Source organism: Meles meles, chromosome 17 (genome assembly GCF_922984935.1).
Source record: "Meles meles chromosome 17, mMelMel3.1 paternal haplotype, whole genome shotgun sequence".
NCBI lineage: Eukaryota > Metazoa > Chordata > Mammalia > Carnivora > Mustelidae > Meles > Meles meles.
The window spans coordinates 623,946-644,672 of NC_060082.1; the positions used below are offsets into that span (position 1 = coordinate 623,946).

General features: G+C 60.8%; 1 protein-coding gene across 1 annotated transcript in view; it reads left to right on the top strand.

Moving 5' to 3' along the window:
* Window positions 1-13,902: 13,902 nt before the first annotated feature.
* IL6R (interleukin 6 receptor) overlaps window positions 13,903-20,727 on the top strand; it is a 39,127-nt gene continuing 32,302 nt past the window's right edge. The window contains exon 1 of the mRNA XM_045982244.1: window positions 13,903-14,170. Within this exon, the coding sequence (XP_045838200.1) occupies window positions 14,086-14,170 (85 nt within the window). The 5' untranslated portion in view covers window positions 13,903-14,085. The remainder of the gene's footprint in view (window positions 14,171-20,727) is intronic.

Here is a 20,727-nt window from a genome sequence, read left to right on the forward strand (position 1 = left end):
CCGAGCAGGTGCGGAGCCAGAGGGGAGATGACAGACGGGACCACTGACGGGACAGAGCTCCCTAACTCAGGTGCCGTCCAGGCGCCCCCCAAATGCCCCCCTGGCATCACCTTTGACCTCCACGTGACCGCTGGACCCTTCCAGGCCTGAGCTTACTTGCGTCCGACTTGGCCTCCCCCTCCCCCTCCTCTGCGTGGTTTCACCCCTGCTTCTCGGGTCCTGGAGGCGCTTCCCCGGCTCTCCTCTCCGCCGGGGCTCCTCGGGCTCTGAGCTCCTTGGTTTAGTTCGGGTCCGTAAGTGGCAGTCACCGTCGTTCGGCTGTCACAGACTTCTGTCCCCTCCCAGCACACCGCCGGCCCCTGCGCTCAGCTCCTGGTGGGACGCGCCAGCTCCTGTCACTCAACATGCCCCACACCGGACATTATTGTCCTCAACCTCTGCTCGGCTGGCCGCGGCCCCCCTGCAGTGAGGGGCGCGCTGTCCGCTGTCCTCGCGGCTGCCCGCACCCGGCGCCACGCGGGTCCCCGAGGGAGGCCGCCACACGCCCGATGGCGCGCGCAGTGAGTGCGAGCCCGGGGTTCCGGGCCGCGGCTCCCTGGGCTTGTGACCCAGGCCGGGTCTTGGTGGCCCGGTGTCCGCCCTGAGGAGGAGACTCACACGGACCCCTCGCGGGGAAGGCGCCGCGCTCAGGCCGGCCGGGCCCTGCCGGGGGATGGGGAGACGCGGGCAGCGGCTCCAGGACCCCCTGTGCCCGCGGGAGCGGGTCCCTGATGAAGACCCGGGACAGGGCCGTGGCCTCCACTTCAGGGGACCCTCCGCTGGGAGAGGCCCGGCCGCGTCCCTCTGGAGCCGGAGGGAGGGGCCGATCTCCCTCTCATCTCTGCTTTCGGAACCGAGTCGGGAGCGACACCCACGCTTCACACTGCGCAGGGCTCTGAGTGGGGTCAGGGTGGCCCAGGCTGGGTGGCTCTCGGCTTCCGCGCGGGCCCACGGCCGGGCGCAGGAGAGAGACCGCCAGCTCCGGGCTCTCCCAGGGGCATCCAGTCGGGTCGGCAGCTGCCACACTAGCTGGGGGGGCAGCGGTGTCCGCTTCATCCTTCGAGTGGACAAAGGCCTTTCCCAAACATTCCCCAGGGTCTGGAATGTATAAAAAACAACCCCCAGGGGGGTGTTTTCCCTTAAGAAACGAGTGCTTGGACAGAGGACGTGGGCGTCCCGAGGCCAGGACAGCCCGAGGTCTTCCTGGGCTGGAGAGTTTCCTGCTATGACTGGGGGCCCTGAGACACCTTGGGAAGGACACTTTCTCTGTCCCCTGGGGCTCCGCGATGGCTTGCTCGGCCTGAGTGTGGGGAGGAGGCGCAAGGGGTCCCGCAGGGGTGAGGAGGGGGCTGCCAGTGAAAGGAAAGGACCACGGATGCGGGGCCCTGGTTGGGGTCCGGAGGTCTCTGGCGGCTGCTCCGGGGGCAGGGAAGGGGCCCCGCAAGCTGGGTTTGCAGGAGCTGGAGCTGGACTCTTTCCTGGAGGAGCAGCGCCGACTCCCAGCAAGGCAGAAACTGTGAGGACAGAACGGGCACAGGGAGATAACGGGGACCTCAGCCACCACGACAGCCACTCTCTTGGCCCAGCTCCACCCAAGAAGCGACACCCCTGACCCTGACTCTGGAACTGGACGCTAGAAGGGGCCAACTCGTCCCGTCAGATGTTCTGCCGCCTCTCAACTGAGAGCTTGTGTGTGTGTTTGTTTTTTAAGATTTTTATATTTATTTTAGATACACGTATTGAGAGTGTGAGCGCACGAGGGGAGGGGCGGGGAAAGGGACAAGCCGACTGTGTGGGGCCTCGTCTCATGACCCCAAGACCACGACCTGAGCCGAAACCCAGAGTTGGACCCTTGACCGACTCAGGCGCCCCGCAGCTGAGGGCTCTTAACCACACTGGCTCAGGAGCCCCTTCACACTGGGTGGTAAGTCACTGTGGTGCGTGTCCGGGGCCCGTGGGCTCCTGGCAGCTCGTCCTGGGGTGCTCGGGGTGGGCCGGCCTGGGACAGGGCGGGGCTGGGGCTAGTGACACAAGGAGGCCACACACCACTTGTGTAAGTACTGAGGGACTTATGGGTTCAGGCTAACAGATGTTGGAGTCCCGTCTGTCCCCTGCCTTAACAGACGGTTCTCCTCCTCCTTCTCCGTCTTCATCTTCTTTTTTTTTTTTTTTAATATTTTATTTATTTATTTGACAGACAGAGATTTCAAGTAGGCAGAGAGGCAGGCAGAGAGAGAGGAGGAAGCAGGCTCCCTGCTGAGCAGAGAGCCCAACGCGGGGCTCGATCCCAGGACCCTGGGATCATGACCTGAGCTGAAGGCAGAGGCTTTAACCCACTGAGCCACTCAGGTGCCCCAATCTTCTTCTTCTTCTTTTTTTTTTAAGATTTTAGGTATTTATCTGAGAGAGAGAGAGAGAGAGAGCGAGCAAGAGCACGAGCAATGGGGAAGGACAGAGGGAGAGGGAGAAGCAGGCTCCCAGCTGAGCAGGGAGCCTGACGCAGGACTGGATCCCAGGACGCTGGGAGAATGATCCGAGCTGAAGGCAGATGCTTCGCTGACCAAGCCCCCCCGCGCCCCGACAGGCGTATCTTCTCAACAGTTTGGAAGGCCAGGCTCGTATTTAGAACTTGCCACCCATGGCTCCCGACCCTCAGTCTGCACCCTTTTCTGCCCATCTCCTCCCCTCTCTCTCTTCTGCACGGACAGACCTGGTGTGCATGAGCCGACACCCCAGCTCACGAGTCCAGGCCCCTGTAGTCCACACCTCCCGCCCCGGCGGGGCCGCGCGCCCTCTGGCCAGGAGGCTGCCCACTGAGGACAGCAGAGGTCCAGGCAGGGACCCGGGCAGTGGGCTCAGGGCTACTTGGGCAGAAAATGCCAGGGTCTGAAAGGGCTTCTGTTAAGCAGCCTGTCTTTCAGTCTCCAAGCTGTGATGGGCTGATATTTCTACAAAAGACGATGTATTTTATTAGCAAGGGTCCTAGCAGTATTACACAGGACACCAGGACAGAGGACAATGACCAGGAGCTTGGACGCTGCAGCAAAGGGGAATTTCTTTTTTCTTTTTTAGATTTTATTTATTTATTTATATGACAGAGATCACAAGCAGGCAGAGAGGCAGGCAGAGAGAGAGGAGGAAGCAGGCTCTCCACGGAGCAGAGAGCCCGATGTGGGACTCGATCCCAGGACCCTGAGACCATGACCTGAGTCAAAGGCAGAGGCTTAACCCACTGAGCCACCCAGGCGCCCAGCAAAGGGGAATTTCCATGTGACCGGGGCACCTGCGGTCAGGTCAGTTGTTCGGCATCTGCCTTTAGCATAGGATCTCAGGTATGGAATGTCACGTTTGTGTGCGGTTTATTTTGTTCGACATAATGGCTGGACTCACCCACGCTGTCGTATGTGTCCACTGTCCGTTCTGTCTCCGTGCGGGCTTGCACCTGTGAGCGGACAACTGGTTGACCTCTCCTGTTGGTAGACACTTGGAGGCTGGGCTGTTTTCACTCTTTTTTTTTTTTTTTAAGACTTTACTTATTTATTTGACAGAGAAATCACAAGTAGGCAGAGAGAGAGGAGGAAGCAGGCTTCCCGCTGAGCAGGGAGCCCGATGCGGGGCTCAATCCCAGGAGCCTGAGATCATGACCTGAGCCGAAGGCAGAGGCTTAACCCACTGAGCCACCCAGGTGCCCCTGTTTTGACTCTTTTGCTTTTGTGAATAAATTTGCTGTGAATATTCTTATACATATGTCTTTTTTTTAAACATTTTATTTATTTATTTGAGGGAGAGAGAGCACAAGCTGGGTGAGGGGCAGAGGGAGAAGCAGGAGCAGGGAGAAGCAAGTCCCATGCAGGATTTGATCCCACGACTCCAGGATCATGACCTGAGCAGAAGGCAGACGCTTCACGGCGGAGCCCCCTGGGCGCCCCAACCACCATAGATCAGTTTTGCCAGTTTTTGCATTTTACAGAAATTGAATCGTGTGCTCTGTCCAATTTCATGTCTGGCTTCTTTTGTGAGATCCATCCATCGCGTGCTATTAAAACACAGGCGGTGGCCCGATGCGGGCATGGGGGTGGTCAGGGTGGCCGGGGTTTGCTGACCCCGGGCTGGAGTCAGCAAGGTCCGAACAACGGCCAGCGGGCTTCGGTTCAGCAGTTTGTGGTTGTCCTCTGGGCCATGATGGCCCCAGGCTGGCTCCTCCTGGACCGGGACAGCCCCGACACCCGCACTCACCACGGTCCCCACGGGCCAGAGCCAGGAGGGATCTCCTGGGGCAGACATCACATCTGCCCTCACGGTGAACCACACGGCCTCCCGGGGGACACGCAGCGCTGCACCTGTGTGTGCGTGTGCGTGCGCGTGCGTGCACGTGGGGGCGTGCCTGCTGCAGGGCGCCCTATGCGTGGGGCCCCAGGCACGAAGCACACACTTACACCAGGCGGCGCGCGTGAGCTCCGGAGCCTGCTAAGCCCAGTGGCCAGGAGCCCAGCGGTCAGGAGCCTGCGGCCAGAGCTCCCCTGGAGAGGGAAGGTGGAAGTTCTGGAACCTGGTCAGACGGCACAGCCTCTTCCCCGCAATCAGCCGGAGCCTGAGGCGTAGAAAGTGGAGGAGAGACTCGGCCGCGCTGCCCTTCCCTGATAACAGCCGGCCCACCGCCAGTTTCTCGGCTTCTCACGAGAGTCTGGCGTTCTCCCCTCCACTCCCCTTCCTGCCGTCCCTGGGGTGGGAGGTGGCGGTCCAGGAAGGGGACGGGGTGTGGTGGTCGAACTCAGGACTCAGGGCTGCTGGGGGAGGAGAAGTGCTGGGAAGTCCCGTGAGCCCGGCCGCTGAGTGTGTCCGGAGGCCAGAGCCTGGCCCGGAGCGTGCGGACGAGCTCGGTGCTGCGCGAGCGTTGCTCTCTGCCGCAGACCGCCCCCCCGCTGTGGCCAGCGAGCAGGAGCCGGCCTGTTCCTCCCCACGCCCCGCTGCGGGTGGGCCTGCGGGTCTGCGCCTGCCCCCTCCTGTAGATCCCACGGGCCTGCTCCAGTGCGGGCCACGGCGTGTGTGAAGCACCAAGCTCTCAGCGCTTTATTTCAAGTGTCTTTATTCTCTCCCCGCCTGACTCGCGTTTTGGCTGGTATAGGACTCTCGGCTGCAAGTGTTCCCTGGCACAACTCTGAAAGCTTTGTTCCATCACTTTTAGGATCGCGGTTGAGGTCAAGGTGTTCTGACTCCTGGGTCCGATCAGGAGACAGAATCACACAGTGATTTATTTATTTTTTATTTTTTTCAGATTTTATTTATTTGAGAGAGAGAGAACGATCACAAGTAGGTAGAGAAGCAGGCAAAGAGAGAGGAGGAAGCAGGCTCCCTGCTGAGCAGAGAGCCCGATGTGGGACTCAATCCCAGGACCCTGGGATCATGACCTGAGCTGAAGGCAGAGGCTTTAACCCACTGAGCCACCCAGGCGCCCCCACCCAGTGATTTAAACAGGAAATTTTAGGGGCCCTGGGTGGCTCAGTCGAGTGAGCGTCCGGATCTTGGTTGCGGCTCAGATCATGACGTCAGGGTCCTGGGATTCAGCCCCGCTTCCCGCTCCCTGCTTAGTGGGGAACCTGGTTCTCCCTTTCCCTCTACCTCTTCCCTTGCTCGCATGCTCTGTCTCTCTCTCAAATAAATAAATCTTAAAAACAAACAAACAGGGACTTACCTTAAAGAGGTATTAAACTATGACAAAATCATTAGGATGTGATGTAAGAGAACTCCGTGGTCCCCGAGGGCTGAGGCCAGCCAAGGAAGAACCCATTTGGCAGGGACCCTCCCCACGGCAGGGGTCACCCCTCACTGGAGAAGGGGCTGTTGTGCCACGCGTGGGGGAAGCCGGGTGGTCTGTGGGGCCGGAGGCTGTCTACAGTCCAGGAGCAGGCAGGGAGCAAGACCTCAGGACCCCGTAGCCCCCCGGAGCGCAGTGCAGCAGGCCTGGGGCGCACAGGGCCCTGTCTGAAGGGAGGCCTGGGTGGGGGGCGTGCGTGCCTAGGGCACAGCATCCTTCCAGCCACCTCCCTGAGGACGCAGCTGCTGGAACCCACGGAAAAGCCCTTCCTCAACGTTCCTCCAGCTCCTTCTACCCAGAGGCTAAGCATTGCTGCAGGGGGAAACGCTGCGGGAATCCTCCTGGTTATGCCGAGAAGGCTCTGAAGGCTGTGAAGCGTGAGGTGGGTAACTGGCACACGGGTCCCTTGGGGGGGCGACTCTCCCTCTTTCTTTGCCTTCAGGCCCTTGTTGTTCGTCCAGTCCCGTCCCCTGTGCGAGGCTCCCGGCGGCTCCTTCAGGACAGAGACCAGCATTACTGGTCTATTTCTTTCTTTTCTCTTTTCCCTTTTCCCTCTACAGTCAAATCCCGTACTTCTTGGACTGTTTGTCTACTTTTCTTATCTTTTCCTCATTTCTTTGGATGTTTTTGCTCTAGCTTCTGGGACGTTCCGGTGTCTTTCCACACTTTCATTTATCTTTAACTTTGTCACCGCAACTCTGCGTTTCTGGGGCCACGCTTCCGGCGGTCCCTGTGAAGAGCGACCCGTTTTGATTCTCCGTGGCCCAGCTTCCCGTGGCTCCCTGAGGACCCGGGCTGTGTGCAGGCGGCTCGCTCTCTTCCTGTCTCCGTTTGTACCGTTCGTTTGTTTGTTTGTTTGTTTGTATCTTTTCTGGGCTGTTGCTCCTTCCCAAGCAGGGAACCGGCGGGTCAGCGAGTCAGTGACCGTCGGGCTCTCTCAACTCGGATCCTGTCGGGAGGATTTACTTACAAAGGCCGACGGTAGGAGAGAGGTCACGGCGCGGCGAGACGAAGGCAGCTGAGCGGACCCTTCTGAGGAGACGGAGGGACACGCAGCCCGGCCTCCCCTCCTCCTGGGGCTCACACCGGCAGAACCAAGCAGAAGTCGGGGAGTGCGGGAGCCTGCTGGGCGGGCCAGGCCCGGGAGCTTCCCCGTGGGGACCGCAGCTGGAGAGGGGGTGGCGGCCGAGGGGAGCCCGGCGCGGGGACCCTATGCTGCCGGGAAGCTCCGTGTGGGGCGGGCGTCCAGATGGGGCTGTTTGTGGCCACAATTCCCAAACAGCTGGAGCTTTGGGTCTTCCTTCTTGGGCTGGTCCCATTTCCCGGAGAAGAATCCAGCAATCTCCTTCCCGGAGGGGAAAGGTTTGGCCCCCAGCGTCTCGGCTGCCGGAGGAGGCACTCTTGGGCCGCACACAGGCCGCCCTCCAGCTCCGGGACCACAGGGAGGCGCTCCCCGGGGAGACCCCTGCTCTGCCCGGTCCAGAGATCAGCCCTCCCGGTCTCCTCCGTGGGGGCGAGGGGCAGCCAGCAGAGGGGCACGGAGCCCCGCTCCCTTCCTCACGCGCCGTCCGCCTCGGAGCCCGGCCGGCTGCCCCTCCCGGGAGATCTGTGTGTCCCCGCGGCCACCAGGCGGTTCAGCAGAGGCGGCTTTTGCAGGTTGGCCAAGTCCAGCTACGCGCAGGATCTGGGGCTTTATCTGGAAACCTTGGGCCTTCTCGGGCTGAAGTGCGGTGTCCCTGGAGGACCCAGGGGGAGGAGGAAGAGCAGGCACAGTGGGGCCAGGCCGCGGACTTTCAAGTAGATCGTGTTCGCGGGTCTCAGGGTGGAGCTAAAACAGGACCCGCTGTGGTGGCGTCTGGCAAGTTCTTACCCATATAGGTCCCATGGGTCCCAAGCCACTGCTTCCCGGGTGACCACTCAAGCAGGCAGGAAGCAAGGATGGGCTAGACGGTGCTGCATGCGTTTTCAAAGGACCCAGAAGTTTCCTGTCTTTATGTATTTGCTCAGTGTTGCTTCTGCTTGGGATTTCCTCTCTCTTCCCTGACCTCTAGCCCTCCTACACCCATCTGTAGAAATGATACCCGTAAGGCCCAGCGAAGCGTGGGCTCCACTAGGAACCTGCTTCCCTCAACCAGATAGAAACTCCCAGACTCTCACACCTTTACTGACGGCTGTCACTTTCTTGCTTGCATTCCTGCCGGCGTCCGTCAGGGTCCCCGGAGAAGCAGAAGCAGGGAGAGGTATTTTACGTGCACACACTTGTCGGGTGCAGGCGCGTATATGGGGACGCATTGACCCTTTCTATGTGCACAGTAGCTCTCTTCATATATATTTTCACTGTATTATTTGTTACAACACGTAGCAGAGACTTATTAAAAGGTTCACATGACGATGGCGCGACAAGTCCTGAGCTCTTCGGGACGAGGTGGCTGGAGGCCAGGAGAGCCGGTGATGTCGTCCTGTCCGCACCCGAAGGCCAGAGAATCAGGAGAACCGCTGCCGCAGGCTGGCGGGCTGGAGACCTGGAAGAGCTGATGTTTTAGTTCAAGCCCAAGAGCAGGAAAAAGTCTACTTCGAAGGCTGAGAGGCAGGAAGGGTTGTGTGTTCCTATTACGAGTACTGCTCTGAGCATCGGGGCACAAGTGTCTGTGGGTGCACGGCACCCGGGTGTATCCTGCGAGCGGAATTGCTGCATCAGTGGTGACTTCACGCTCGCTCTGAGGAACCCCTGCCTAGGGGCCCCCGCCGGTCATGGCAGAGCGGGACCTGGGTTCAGGCAGTTTGGCTCAGGGACCTGCTCTCCCCGCCTGTCAGCACACACACGGCCACACATCTAGAAACGACCGCCAAGGAGACCGCCGAGGGTCATAGTGTGCAGGTGACGAGCGACCTGGAGGTCACTGTTACTCCTGGAGGTCGCTGTTACTCCTTCCTCATTCTGTGAAACCTCAGAGTGTGACTCGGCCTCTGCTGGGAAGCAGGAGAACCAACAGTGCATCCAAGATCGGAACATCCTCCGGGAAAGGGGACGTGGGAGCTGGAGGCCCCAGGTCTGGCAGGAGACCCCTGCTGACCACAGAAGCCACCCCGATTGGACATCTACGTCTGCCGTAATTGGTCTCGAATCCAGAACACTACCAAACCCACGAGCTGGAAGGGGCCTCCCAGAGCAACTCGGGGCCAAATTCTATTTCAGTTGTCCGTTTGACAGGTGACACAATGAGCTGTAACTAAAAACATATTCAGATCGAGTCTCCCATCTAACAAGAAGGTGCTGTGGGAAAATTTACACGTCCACATTGATTTAATAAGCAGTCACGAGTGAGACATCTTTGGAACATTTTACGTATGTTAACTAATTTAATTCTCATAAGAATCTTAAGAAGGTTCTTTTACTTTCCCTGTTTTGCAGATGGAAACCCCGAAGTCCAGAGATGTTAGGTACCTTGTCTCAGAGCACATGACTATTGAGGGGAACCAAACCCAGGCCGTCTGGCTCCAGGGTCTGTGTACCGACAGTGATGCCGTGTGTTGCATTTAGGAAGTCTGCTCTCTCAAGGCGTGTCATGTCATGTCCTTACGTGAGGTCGTCTCCCCGTCTGCAGCACGCATCTGTTCTGTGTATCTGAATAGTCAAGCTCCTAGTTTGTTTAAACTTAACATTGTGATGCTTTGTTAAAACGCTAGTAGGGGCGCCTGGGTGGCTCAGTGGGTTAAGACTCTGCCTTCGGCTCAGGTCATGATCTCAGGGTCCTGGGATCCAGCCCCGCATCGGGCTCTCTGCTCAGCAGGGAGCCTGCTTCCTCCTCTCTCTCTGCCTGCCTCTCTGCCTACTTGTGATCTCTGTCTGTCAAATAAATAAAATCTTTAAAAAAAAATGCTGGTAAAATATGCAGAAGATTATATTCACCATTTTTAAAAGATTTTTGTTTATTTGTCAGAGAGAGAGATCACAAGCAGGCAGAGAGGCAGGCAGAGAGAGAGAGAGGAAGGGAATCAGGCTCCCCGCTGAGCAGAGAGCCTGACTCAGGGCTCGATCCCAGGAACCTGAGATCATGACCTGAGCGGAAGGCAGAGGCTTAACCCACTGAGCCACCCAGGAGCCCCATTTTTTTGTTATCTATTTATTTTTGTTTATTATTTTCTTAACAAGAGCAGAAACATTTGCAAGGTGGCAGACTCTAGACACACAATTAAATTATCCCACTACAACTGCGGGGAGCTCGGTTTAGGAAGTAGTGTGCTAGTCTGTTTGTTTGTTTTTAAGAAATAAAAGGTTGGGCTCATTTTAGCAGAGATAATTTTCAAGAAAACAAAAAGCAAGTTTAGTTCATTCACATGGGGTTTCTGACCCACATAAATGCAAATAGTCAATGATGTCTTTTTCAAATACCAGTGACCCTGGTTTCCGTGCTCACGGGGCCAGACGTAGGGATGACCCTGAGTTTCATGCCTTGGTTTTCTGTAAGTGTCTGTAACTTAGAAGTCAAATCTCACCTCCCTTTGGGACAGTAGATTTAGGACGCGTTTTATCTGTGTTTCTCCTCACAGATATTAGGTCCTTCCTTTCAAAAGCTGACCAAGAGTACGTGTCACGAAAATGATACACAGATGATACAGAAACAAACTTCCAGTAACGCAGGGTAAAGGGAGTTCTAGAAACACTAGGAAAGTGTTTCGAAACCCTTGAGCAGAAAACACTCTTTAACAACAGCACAGTATTGTACGCTGGGCCCTGCGGGGGCTTGACTGTACAGGTGCCACTGGCCGAGGATGCAGAGTTCTGCTGGTCAGAGTGGGGTCCCCATATCACACCCCGAGAGCCACAGAAGGTCACTTCCTCCTAGGCTGACAGGAGAGGGGAGAGGAAGGTTTCCGGGCATAATGAGTACCTTCTGGCAATGATTGCTGTGTCCCGGCAGAGGTCAAGGGAGGGGTCTGTAGCACTCAGGGTCATTGCCCCTAAAGGGGACAGAGAACAAAGGGTATTGTTTCCAACTCCCGCTGCGGACAGGACAGCCCAAGCCCGAGGGATGGGAGTAGGGCAATTAGGAGAAGAACAAACAACCCCTTCGGGGCGTTAAGGGATAGGGGTCGTGGCCTGAGTCACCTTCCGAAGGAACCATCCCACCCCCGGAGGCCCTGGGAGGAGCAGACCGTTTAGATTCCACACCCCCTGTGTTCTGTGGGGTCTCTGTGGGACCTCAGTCGAGGTTTGGCTCTGGGTGGGGGGGAGCTGACTTGGGGGCAGGGTCTGAGAAAAATGGTCCAGCCCGGGGCTCCCCTTGGGGGAGGGGAAGGGCGACTGCAGGAACGCGGCGGGTGGGGGAACCCGAGACGGGGTGTCCCCTCCAGTCCCCACTCTCGTGCTCCCCTCTCCCGGCCTCTCTGTCCAGGAGCCGGGCTCCGAGGGCAGGGGCGGCTCTGGGCTGGGAGCTGGACTTTCCAGTAGAGCCGGGCGTCCCGCTGCGGGTCTTGAACTCTGCCCTCTGCCGCTCCCATTCTCCGGGTGCTCCTCCGAAAACCGGGGCCTCGTCTCCCCCACTCTGGGGTGAGACAGTGAGGGAGGGGCTGCATCCAGTCCTCGTGCTCCTGCCCCTGCCGCGTCCCTAACGAGTCCTGGTGCGCAGTGCGGGGTCCCTAGGAGCGGCTCGCTTCAGCCCACTGGGTTCTCATTCCTGCTTCCTGGTGACATGACACCCCATTCCCACCATGCGATTGGCCTGGGGGGCTGAGTCTGTCTCCTTCCCCAGGGATGAAAAGGCAAGCACTGGCACCAGGGACCGGGTCAGGCTGAGGGCGGGGTGAGGGCTGGTCCCTTTTTCATCAGTGTTTTTCAGATCAAAGTCTGGAATGTGCTCTCAAGAATCTGAGGGGCGCCTGGTGGCCCAGTCGGTGAAGTTGCCTTCAGCTCACGTCAGGATCTCCGGGTCCTAGGCTCGAGTCCCGCATCCCTGCTTCTCCCTCTGCCCCTCCCCTGCTTGTGTTCTTAACTGTCTCTCAAATAAAGAAAACCTTTCAAAAACAGGAGAACAAGATAGAATAGAATCTTGAGTCTCCTGTGAGTGTAGCATCCTGGCAGGCCGGAGGGAGGTCTGAGAGCGTGGAGACCACATGCCCCCGGAAGTGAAGGGCCTCGCCACGGGCCAGGCCCTGCTCCCCTGTGAGCACACACAGATGGGCCTTGTGCTGTGTTGGGGCAATCAGGATGGTGATCAGAGTCGGTGTGGGCTTGTGGAGGAGCCCAGAGACGGGCCGCGTAACCTGGCCTTGTGGACGAACGTGTTCGAGGAAGTGGGGAAGAGAGCGGACGCCTTCCTGGAGAAGACATCCCAGAGCGCCTTAGGGACGGGCAGGGTGCAGGACCCAGGAGCGGAACATCTGGTAGAGGACGCAGTGTGCGGCATGGAGCCGGACAGAACACTGCAGAACACAGCTGCATTCAAGACACGGGGGTCAGAAAACGAGGCTGAGAGAATAAAGACGGGCCAGATCTTTCCACCGGGAACCACAACACCAGCGCTCGGCACAGGGTCACTGTCCTCTTACAAATGGGCAGTCAGAGGCTCAGAGAGGTTAAGTAACTTGCCCAAGTCACACAGTCAGCACGTGGCAGAGCTGGGATGGGAACTCAATCTGTCTGATTCCAGAACACAGGTTCCCCACCGGTGGATTAGGGACGGGAGGCCCAGTTTGGTGTGGGCAGGGCAGCTGGGCGGGGTTTGGGCCCTCCTCTTTGAGCAGATGGTTTTTTGTGGCTTTCTGGTTTCAGGAGGGCAGCCCGTCCCTCCGGTAATTTTCAGGTGTGCACCTGCTACAGATGGAGGGACGCAGCCACAGCGGGAAGCACCTCCCAGCCCTGCTGCAACCCCATTGAAACAGTGGAAGAGCAGACCAGTGGCCAAAAGATCTGCTCTCCAAAGGCCTCTCTTTCCCTGTGTGTGGGTGCGGCTGAAGGAGGCCACTGGAGGCAGCTTCCACTATGAGCTGGGACGGGGCCTGTGCCTGGTTCTGCCCAGCAGTGCTGATGGGCCTTCCCATGAGACCCAGGTGCATGGGTGGGGCCTGAGGCCTGCCTTCCAGAAGCTCTGTCCCTTCATGTCAGGGTCAGTCCACCTCGGGCCCCAGTCAGGCCATGCGGGTTCCAGCTGTTTGGAAACTGGATTTGGGGGAGGGTCAGCTTGAAGCCCAAAGTGGAAAAGCACATTCTAATTAGTTCTAATTAGTAGTTGGTTTTTCAGAAACTTCTCAACCTAGACCTTATTTCAGGACTTTTTTCCCCCTTCAAATTGAGCTCTGAGGCCCCCCATCAGGTCCAGAGGCCCTTGCCCCCCGACCCGGGAGCACAGGTGGGCCCTTTTGAAAAGTCCTTGCGGTTGCTCCTGAAAGCGAGGACCAGTTTCCATCTGTCAGGCGGGGAAGTCTCGCAGGTTCCGACCTCCGCGAACACCTGTGGCCCAGACCTGTGTCCAGGGGTGTCCATGTCGTCTCCGGGGTCCTACAGACTTTGTTATGCGCATAGGGCGGGAGAACACAGTGAAAAGCCAGCGACTCGGATCTGTGATCAGAGGTCCGGGTGCGGACCAGGTCTGGGTGCGCACCAGGTCTGATGGGCCCCCCACAGCGCGCGCCCGGGGGCAGGCGGGAGAGGGAACGGACGGCGACCGCAGCGGGTCTTCCGACGCCCAGCCTAGGGGGGTCCGGAGGGGGAGGCCCGGACCTCCGCGCTTTTCCGGGCCCCCGGGCGCGTCCGCCGCTGAGCCCCCGCCCGCCGCCTCCCCGCGCTCCCGGGAGCCGCTGACAGCGCGATCCCCGCCTCGAAACCCAAGTTCAAACCCGAGCGCGGCGCTCACTCCCCCGCGCCCCGCCGCACGGTGGGCCGAGCCGCGGCCGGGGTCGCCCGTGCGGACCGGCAGGTGCGGCGCCGCGGCCGGAAGCGGCCCCCGCGGTCGGCTGCGCGCGGGGCGGTTGCGCCACGCGCTCGGCTTTCGTAACAGCGCCCCGGGCCGGCGGGGCCGCTTCTGCAGGTCACAGGCGCCGGGACGGCCGGCGGCTCCGCGTCGTGCGCCCGCGGGAGCTGCCACCAGCCGGGGCCGAGGGGGCGCGGGGACTCGCCGGGCGCCGTGCGCGGGCCCCCGGGCACCACGGCGCTGCCCTCGGAGCCGGAGCCCGCTCGCCGCCCGCCCCGCCCCGCCGCCCCGGGAGCGCGGGGCCTCGGCCGCGGAGGAAGCATGCTGGCCCTGCGCTGCGCGCTGCTCACAGCCCTGCTGGCCGCGCCGGGGGCCGTCGTGGCTCCCGGGGGCTGCCCCGCGCCGGGTAAGAGCTCCGCGGGCGCCTGGAGGGCGGGGGCGGCCGGCGGGAGGAAGGGGGGCGGCGCCCCTGCCCCGCGCCCCTGCCCCGCGCCCCTGCCCCGCGCCCCTGCCCCGCGCCCCTGCCCCGCGCCCCTGCCCCGCGCCCACCCGCCGCTCGCGCGCCCCACCGCGTCCTGCGCCTTCCGCCGCGGAGGCGCCGCACTGCCCGCTGCCCCCGGCCCGGCGTGTTCTGGGAAGCCGCGTCCCCAGCCTCCTCCCTGCGCCCCCACGAGTCCTTAAAGCGCAGAGGGCCCAGCGGGGTTGGGGGCGCGGATCTCCCGCCCCGGGGTCCTGTGTACCAGCGCCTCTGCGCCGGCAGCCGTGGGGGCCGCGTGGCTGGCTCTGCCCCCCACGCCCCGACCGCGAAGGGGCCGGTCCTGCTGCCCGCACTGGCCTCGGCGTTGAACCGGCCTGCGGAGGCTGGCTCGGGAGCGGACGTCTCGGGCCGGGCCGGCACACACTGGGCTCTCCTTCCAGAGAGGAGGGGCGAGGCGCAGGGCAGCGGGCCTGCTGCTCCTGTTGCCTGTAATCAGCCCTTGGCAGCCAGGCCCTTTTGTGGGCCCTGGCAGCATGCCCAGCTGCGTGTCCAGGCTCTCCTCTAGCCCAGCGGCCACTGCTTCCCAAGAAGCTTATTTTAGGCTCGGAGGGCTTCTCGGAGGGGCAGCCTGCAGGTTTCTGGGAACCAATGGCTCCTGTCCTGGGCAGACATCCTCAGCCTGACTCTCTGCCGGGGAGGACTCCAGAGTCGGAGGCTGGGGGGCGTGCTGCCTTCTGGCTGGTGGTGCCCCTGGCGCTGGGCAGAGGGACCTAAAGGGTTCCCTCTGTCATTGCACACGGGGGACCCCTGCAGGGAGCAGTCGCTGTTGATTGGGGCCGCAGATACCTTACACTTGGGTGCTCGTCCTCTGCTGGGTGTAAAATACACTTGGTGCCAGGGAGACAGGTTCCCAGAGGTCGGGTGGGGGGGGGGGCGGTGGGCAGACCCTTGGTGGAGGCCCCTGGGGCTCCAGCGCTGTATGTGCCCCCCCTCCCCCCAAGCAGAGCTGGGGCTGTTTGTGGGGAGGGGGGATGAGCGCTGAGGCCAAAGGGGCCGAGGGGAGGAAGTGGAAGTGAGGCCTGGGCTCATCCCATGGGGTGCTGAGGCCTGCAGGGTGGGGTTGAGGCTTCTGTGGTGTCTGTCGTCCTCCAACCCCCCCCCCCCCCCCCCCCCCCCCCCCCGCAAGGGGCTCCCCTGCTTGCGACGGTGCACCTCCCCCACGCCCCAGGGCACCTGCCCCAGGGGGATTCCTGCCTTGCCCCCTCAGTGGTTGCAGCCAGTGCCTGTTTGCCGGTGGTCTCGAGGCCCAGGCAGCCCAGAAGAGGCAGAACTGAGAGCTGGGGGAGGAAGTGAGAGCCGGTTCAGAAGGAAAATGCAGAGACGTAGAAAATGCCCGCTCTCCTCCCACACCCGCGCAGACTCGGCCCACAGCTGGGGAGTAAAACTGAAGAGACTGTCCAGGAAGCCGATGCGTGTGCTTGTCTCGCCTGGGGGGGGAGGGGAGAGGGGGCAGCGAGGGGAAACCCGCTGGGTCTCGGGGCGGGGGCTTGTGCGGTGGGAGGCTGCCCGCGTGGCCAGGCCGAGGGCGTCGCTTGGGTGTACTCGCTGTCGGGGGCCCTGCACGGCGCGAACTTGGGTGTTGGGCGAGGAAGGCCTGGACACGGTGACTCAGGTTCCTGCCGCCTGCTGCGGAGCGCTGCGGGGCACAGGCAAGCACGCGCAGCTGCCCGTCTCTCCAGTCCTGTCTGGGCGTCTGAACCACCCTCGAGGCGCGTCTTCCTGCCGCAGCGCCTGCCTGCCCTCCTGGCTTCACCCCTGTCAGGCCTCCCCAGCTGGGTGGTTTGGGTCTCAGTGTATCAGAGTTCGAGGCTGTGTTGGTTTGATTTTTAGCCCCTACCCCAGATCCACTGCCGAGAGGGCTCTGGAAACAGGGAGGGTCCCTTTCTACACGTGCCTGTGATTCGCTGGCCGGGTCGGCCCTCCGCCCTCTGGCTTCTGGTCGCCAGAAGTCTCTCCCCGCCTTGGCTCTGCCCTTGTTTATTCACTTGAGCAAACACTGAGGCCGTGTAAAGCCCTGTGGGGCCTGTGTGGGACCGGCCACCCAGACTCCACCCTAAAAGGAGCTTGAACATGGCCAAGAGTAAGGCCCTAAGAAGGACCGAGAAAGCCCAGCTGCCTGAGGCCTGGCGGGGCCAACGTCCTAAGGACAAAGTGTCCGGAGGCAGGACGGTGCAGAGGAAGCCCCCAGGGACAGACCCTGGCGTGAGCTGCGGTGTGCGTGAGGGTCCCTGGGCAGCGGTGCGCTTCGCGTGTGCACGCCTCCCCCTCACCCCGGCCGGCCCTTGTGCCCCCGACCCGGCCCGTGTGCCCCCGAGCCAGCAGCCGCTGGTCAGATGCGGCTGCTCTGTTCAAACGAATGACGGTGAAGTCAGGTCACAGCCGCCGTCCTCGGTTGCTCAGCAGCGTGAGGGACGGTCGCGTCCTGGACACCGAGAGTCTCTGTCACTGCGAGAAGTTCTCCTGGGCGTGTGGCCAGGGTGGGGTGGGGGGGACCGGTTCTTCCCGAGCCTTGCTGCTGCAGCCAACGCCCCCCTCCCCCGACCTTGTCTTCTCCACGGGGGCAGCTCAGCACCCCAGCTTCCTGCCCAGACCGGCTGTGCACATGGGGGGAGCTTCTGTGAGGTCCCCTCTTGGAGCCTCGCTGTCCGCATCTGGAAAATACAAGGAACGAAACACCTAACCGGTGGTGGTAAAGATGAAAGGAGAGAAGGTGCGGGAACGTCGCTCGTGCGGAGTGTGCGGACGACCCCGAGCTGACAGTCGCGCCTTTGAGCAGATCGTCCACCTGTGTTCCCGACGCTGTTCTTAGAGCCTGGATGCAAACAAGAGCAAAACAGACCGAAGTCCAGGCTCCCTGTGCTCCGGTTTGGAGACGAGAGAGTTAAATACGTGGACCCGCGGTTGGGGTTGGGGTGTGGGGGAGGGGCAATGAGCTGGGTCGTGGGGAACGGGGACAAGCAGGGGGAGAGAATGAGAGGGTGGGGGGCTGGGACAGTGTGCGTGTGACAGGTGACAGGCCGGGAGCTGGCCTTTCTGAGGGGAGGCTCTCAGGGAGAGGGTGACGTGGGAAGGAGGCCTGAGGGAACTCGGTGGGGGTCCTTCAACCCCCCCCCCCCCCCCCCCCCCCCCGCCATGTTGCAGCCGCCGTCTCGCAGCCGGGTGCGGCTGGCACCGAGGGCCTCTAGGCTCTTGGGCAGAGGGCTCCGTGGGGACACTTGGTGCCCTTTGGACACCCGCGGGGAAGCTGCCATCGGGTAGGGTCTGTAAGAGAGTGCGTGAGGGCCGGAGTGGGCGCCTGCCTCTCTCCTGGGCCACGAGATCCCATGAGGGCTGCGGCCACCCTTGCCCAGTGCGCTGCTGGGTCCCCACCCCCACTCTCACTGCCCTCTGCCGGCTCTGCCCTGGGTTCTGCCCGTAGGAGTGCGGCCCTGAGGCCCTGCGGCCCTGCACCCGGGCTGTCCCTCCAGCCCTGCGCTGTGTCCCTCTGCCTCCCAGCTGCCTTTCCTCTTCCTTCCCCGCTCAGCAGCACGGCAAGTGCCAGCCACAGGCCGGGACGCGCTGGCTTCTGCCCCAGGCCAAGCTGAGGGCGCTGGGCCCCTTGCACACATGGGACAGGCGTGGGGGGGGCAGGTTTTGTTGGAGGGAAGCTCAGGTCAGTTTGGGACATACGGGAACGGAGACATGGATCCGCCCATGGGGGACGTGGGAGCTGGAGTTTGGGAATGAGGACGGGGCCTGCGCCTGCGGTGGGTCTCATGGCAGCTGTCATTTCAGGCCTGGAGGGTGGCCAGCCTCACACGCTCAGTGTAGCTGGAACAGGAGGGGAGAGGCCTGCGGAGCCTGCTCGGGCTGGCGGGGGACGGGGGGACCGAGGAGGGGAGACCAATGAAGTCGCAGGGGCCAGGAGCGTTGGGGTCTGGCAGCCCAGTGGGGACAGCTTGGGGAAGAAGAGGGAGCAGTCCTCGGTGTCCCACAGTGTCCCGCGGGGCAGGGGGCCAGGCGGGAGCGGGACTTAGCAACAGGTAGGCCTTCGGTGACCGTCGCAGGAGTTGCGGCGTGCTGGTGGAGGCGGAGGCCGCCGGGAGGGACTTGCGGGAGGACCGGCGGAGGGCAGCGGGGCACGGCGGGCCGAGGCTGCTCTTTGAGGACGTGAGCCGTAGATGGGGCAGAGCATGGCGTGTGCCTTTGCTGGAAACGTGGGGTCACGAAAAGAGATTTCTAGAAAGACGACTGAACCGTCAGCTCGCTTGTGTGCGGACGGAAACGACGGGGCACATAGATGGAGGTGAGAGCTGCGGAAACCGTCCCCGAGTGGGCGAGAGGAGACTGAGGCTCAGAGAGGTTGTGGGGCGCCCGAGATCACACAGCGAGGAAGTGACAGGCTCTGAAGCTGGCTCTTTGCCCTAACCCACATGTGCTCCTGAGTCCACCCCTGCCCCCCGCCCGGCTGGAGGGGACCGTGATGCCGAGGTCACCCTCTCTCTTGCCACATCAGAGGTCCACCAAGAGACGATGCCTTGGTGTGGCCGGGAGCGCTGCCGGGGCTCAGGCGGGGTCTGTCCTCTTCTTCAGTGTCGAACCATGCAGAAGGCTGCTCGCCAGCCTCCCAGTTGGGGGCAGGTCGCGTCCAGCCTCGGCAGGCAAGACTCGGACACCCAAGTGGGGCTTGATGGATGTTACTGATGCCCGGAGCCCATTCGGATGGGGGGAGGGGCGGCTAGAGCCCGAGGACTCCCTTGCAGAAAAGCGGAGACCCCTGGGGCAGTGGCGGCAAGAATTGCTGAGCCACACCGGCGTCTCCACTGGTGAAGCGGCTTGGTTTTGGCTCCGGTTGAGGTCTCGGAGTTGTGGGATCGAGCCCCGCGTTGGGCTCTATGCTCAGTGCGGCGTCTGTTTGGGATTGCCCCCCCCTTCTCCCCACCGCGCTCCTGCGCTTGCTGGCGCGTGCTCCCTCTCCCGTGGCTCGTATTTCCCGAGAGATCCGCACGTCTGGAAAGTAAGGCTGGGGCTTTAACCTTAATTACCGGATGTGATGCTCACAACATCATTTTGAAGTGCGTCGTCTTTTTATTTCCAATTTACGGACGGGAGAGTGGCGTCTGAGGAGCCTGAGAAGCCGGCCCGAGGTCGCCGAGCTCCTCGGTGCACCCTGTGCCCTGCCGCTGGAACTTGGCTCTGAGCCCCGGGCTGGCCTCACCAGTGCAGCCCACGGACTAGGAAGGAACCAGATTAAGAGCTCGGTGTCGTGTTACAAGGATAGAGGAGTCCTTCCCCCAGTCTCCTGGTGGGCACCTGACCGCAGGGCTGTGGGCTCCCTGGGGCAGTCTGCGGCCTGCAGGCCCTGGATGTGTGTAATTTCGAGAGAGCGCCCAGGCTGCACCTGTTCTGACCCCCAGCACGATGAGCGAATGCCTGCGTCTAGACCTTTGCCCAGAGTGTGTTATTAAACTAGCATCTACACAGAAAACGGAGTCTGTGTGGAATTCATCTGCATTTACCTTATCTGAGGGAGACTCTGGATTTTTCCATGTTTGAGAGACATTTGCATCACCTGTTTCTCAGCTCAAGAAATTTGGGTTGTTGGTCTTTTTCTTATTGTTTACAGGAAGTCGTAATATATTAAGGAATTTAGGCCTTTATGATGTGGTCTATGAAGTTTTTCACCGGTTTGTCAATTAGTGTTTTGACTTTTGGGGGAGAGATGTGTTTGCCCTGCTGATTTTAAAAAATGTAGTTGGGTTTATCATCTCTGCAGCTTCTAGATGCTGTTTCATACTTAATAAGATCTTCCTTTTGCCAATATTATCTTAAAAGATTATCCCCACCCCCGTGGCTTGAAGAGGTTTTCTATTTAAATATTTGCTCTGTTTTGAGTTTATCATACACTGAGGCATGAGGTGTGGCTCTGTTTTTCCCCCGTTATAACCTAATGTCCCTTTACAGTTTAGTGAAAATCATTCCCCGCCCCCGCGCTGGTTTTATTTTATTTATTAGTTTACTGAGAGTGGGGAGGGGCAGAAAGGGAGAGAGACTCTCTAGCAGACGCCCTGCTGAGTGCCGAGTGGCAGGAGCCCAAACTCCGACCCTGAGAGCATGAGCCGAGGGGCAGTCCAGAGTGGGTCCCTCAGCCCCCTGAGCCACTGAGACGCCCTTCCCCCACTGAGTTTGCAGGTCACCTCTCAGATCTGCCAGATCCCTAAATGCTTGGGTTTCACCTGCTTCTGGGTGTGGTGAGCAGTTGGGCCCAGGGTTTAAATCCAGGCTCGTCCCTGAAACAGACTGTCCTGCCGGGAGGGGTGTGGGAAGGCCTGGAATAGGGCCTTTGCTGAGTCAACACTCAGAATGAGCCCCCCGCCTTTTTTTTCTTAATTTATTTGACAGATCACAAGCAGGCAGAGAGGCAGGCAGAGAAAGTGAGAGGGAAG